The sequence below is a fragment of the Tenrec ecaudatus genome, chromosome 1 (assembly GCF_050624435.1).
Source record: "Tenrec ecaudatus isolate mTenEca1 chromosome 1, mTenEca1.hap1, whole genome shotgun sequence".
Classification (NCBI taxonomy): domain Eukaryota; kingdom Metazoa; phylum Chordata; class Mammalia; order Afrosoricida; family Tenrecidae; genus Tenrec; species Tenrec ecaudatus.
In genome coordinates this window covers 170,473,125-170,475,964 of record NC_134530.1, presented here as the reverse complement: position 1 = coordinate 170,475,964, position 2,840 = coordinate 170,473,125, and the positions used below count along the sequence as shown (strand labels likewise).

The following is a 2,840-nucleotide window of genomic DNA, read 5'->3' as shown; positions in this document are numbered from 1 at the left end:
GGCTCTACAGGGCCAGCTCCCGAGGGCACGGGACCCAGGAGAATTAACCTGGGCTCCATTGAAGCAGTTGCTGAATGAAAATGTGCTGGACCAGGAGCGCGAAGACCTGGCTTGGAGAATATCTCAAAGATTTTTTTTTTAAAGGGGGAAGTTTCTGTTATTTTTTTGGAGACAGATGAATATCTTAGTCTCACAATTGCGTATTACTTTGGGCCACGGCAGAGAGAATGGAGAAATCAAGGGCGGGCGTGTGTTCAGGAGGTGCTGGTGACTGGGCTGGAAGGGCTTCCACATGACATCCTTCCCGTGTTGGTGCCTGCCATTCGGAAGGGTGGGGAAGGCGAGATCCTCACGGAACTGGCTTTGTGGGGCCTGGAGACCAGTGGAAGCCCCTTTAGCCTCACCTCTCCCTTTAAAGAATGTGAACTTACAACTCCTTCGGTGCCTCGTCCCTTCTAGGTGTTACACACCCCAGGCTGCTCCGAAACCTTATGCTTACTGAGCACGCGTCTCTCTCACCGGAACAAGGGCGATACCGTTTTCATCTTTGACTAGCACCTTGCACGGTGCCTGTTACACAGAAAGTGCTCAATACATATTTATTAATCAAAGAACAACCCCGCCCCCCCAAAAAAAACACCAACCCAAATGACACCCAAAGTGCTATTCCTTCCTCCTTCCCATTGGGGGGTGGCTAGAGTTGGCTGGAGTCAGGCAGTAACCCTTCCTGTGCTGTCTTGCTCCTTCCAGATGACGTCCGTGACCAAGGTGTACTACAGTCAGACCACGCAGACGGAAAGCAGGCCCCTGATGGGCCCCGGGATCCGGCGGCGGCGGGTCCTGACGAAGGACGGCCGCAGCAACGTGAGGATGGAGCACATCGCCGACAAACGGTTCCTCTACCTCAAAGATCTGTGGACCACCTTCATTGACATGCAGTGGCGCTACAAGCTTCTGTTCTTCTCTGCCACCTTTGCGGGCACCTGGTTCCTCTTCGGGGTCGTGTGGTACCTGGTGGCCGTGATCCACGGAGACCTGCTGGAGCTGGGGCCCCCCGCCAACCACACCCCCTGTGTGGTGCAGGTGCACACGCTCACGGGGGCCTTCCTCTTCTCCCTGGAGTCCCAGACCACCATCGGCTACGGCTTCCGCTACATCAGCGAGGAGTGTCCCCTGGCCATTGTGCTTCTCATTGCCCAGCTGGTGCTCACCACCATCCTGGAGATCTTCATCACGGGCACCTTCCTGGCCAAGATTGCCCGGCCCAAGAAGCGGGCTGAGACCATCCGCTTCAGCCAGCATGCGGTCGTGGCTGCTCACGACGGGAAGCCTTGCCTCATGATCCGGGTGGCCAACATGCGGAAGAGCCTCCTCATCGGCTGCCAGGTGACAGGCAAGCTGCTCCAGACCCACCAGACCCAGGAAGGTGAGAACATCCGGCTCAACCAGGTCAATGTGACTTTCCAGGTGGACACGGCCTCCGACAGCCCCTTCCTCATCCTCCCCCTGACCTTCTATCACGTGGTCGATGAGAATAGTCCCTTGAAAGATCTCCCTCTGCGCAGCGGGGAAGGTGACTTCGAGCTGGTGCTGATCTTAAGCGGGACAGTGGAGTCCACCAGTGCCACCTGCCAGGTGCGCACGTCCTACCTGCCAGAGGAGATCCTCTGGGGCTACGAATTCACACCGGCCATTTCACTGTCAGCCAGCGGCAAATACGTAGCTGACTTCAGCCTGTTTGACCAAGTGGTCAAAGTGTCCCCTCCAAGTGGCCTCTGTGACAGCAGCGTGCGCTACGGGGACCCAGAGAAGCTCAAGCTGGAGGAGTCCTTGCGGGAGCAGGCTGAGAAGGAGGGCAGCGCCCTCAGTGTGCGCATCAGCAACGTCTGATGCTGGCCTGCCGCCCCCCGCCCCTCTGGTCTCTTCTCTCTTTCGGCTCTGGGTGAGGAATACTACCCAGGTTGACTGGAGAGCCCAGAAGCACCCGTCTCCCACTCCCTCTTCTTTAACCCCGGTGGCCTGCAGGTAGCCTAGGTCAGTTGGGGTCCCAGTTTTCCTCCCATTATCCTCTTTTGCTCCCGCACCCCAACACACGCTCCTCCCTTAAGCGAGGATGGGGAGGAAGAGGGAGGAATCGGCTCAGAAGGCCTCAGCCATGCTAGGAGATGCACATCAGGAAGGCCGTGCAGTTGGATGGGGAGATTCCCCCTGGCCACCATCAGAAAGTTTGGTGACTTGAGGCTGGAGCCCCCCCCACCTCCCTTTCTACTCCTTTAGCAAATTCTCTCAGGCAAGACTCTGCCCGATGGCTATTTTGGGGTCTGTGCTGAGAAACAGAGAAATCTGGAATCCTTTTGTTCTGGAGTCTCTAGCAACCCGTGCTGAAAGAGCCAGGTTTTGGCTTTTTTCCCCCACTCTATGATTTCCATTTTAGCTTCTGATCGCCGCAGTTTCTCTCCCGGTTTCCCTATTAGGATACTTCTGCTCCCACAGATGCTTTGTCCCCACAAAGTTGGGGTGGATCTGTGACACACAGAACGCAGACACGGCTAGCGCCCATGCGGACTGGAAAGGAGACTGGCAGGACAGATTTCCTTGGAAGGTCAAACTAACCCCACCTAGTGGGACTGGCGGATTCTCAGCCCGCTCTACAAAGCCTCTGGGCAGCGGTGCTGCTTTGTTCAGGTTTTGACTGTTCTCCCTGCCACCCTCTAGTTACTTCATTAGGCTGTGCTGGACGGCAAGAGAGCGTCCCTCCGGATGGAATGGCCTTGGGCTCCTTTAGGCATCCCTGAGACTTCCCCAGACTCCTCTCTCCTGTCCTTTGCCGGAGGCAGTTA

The 2,840-nt window shown here is 56.7% G+C and overlaps 1 protein-coding gene across 1 annotated transcript; it reads left to right on the top strand.

The window, feature by feature from the left end:
• Window positions 1-750: 750 nt before the first annotated feature.
• Window positions 751-1,890, top strand: KCNJ10 (potassium inwardly rectifying channel subfamily J member 10). The gene has a single exon (XM_075540434.1). The coding sequence runs from the start codon at window positions 751-753 to the stop codon at window positions 1,888-1,890; it is 1,140 nt and encodes a 379-aa protein (XP_075396549.1).
• The last annotated feature ends 950 nt before the right edge of the window (window positions 1,891-2,840 follow it).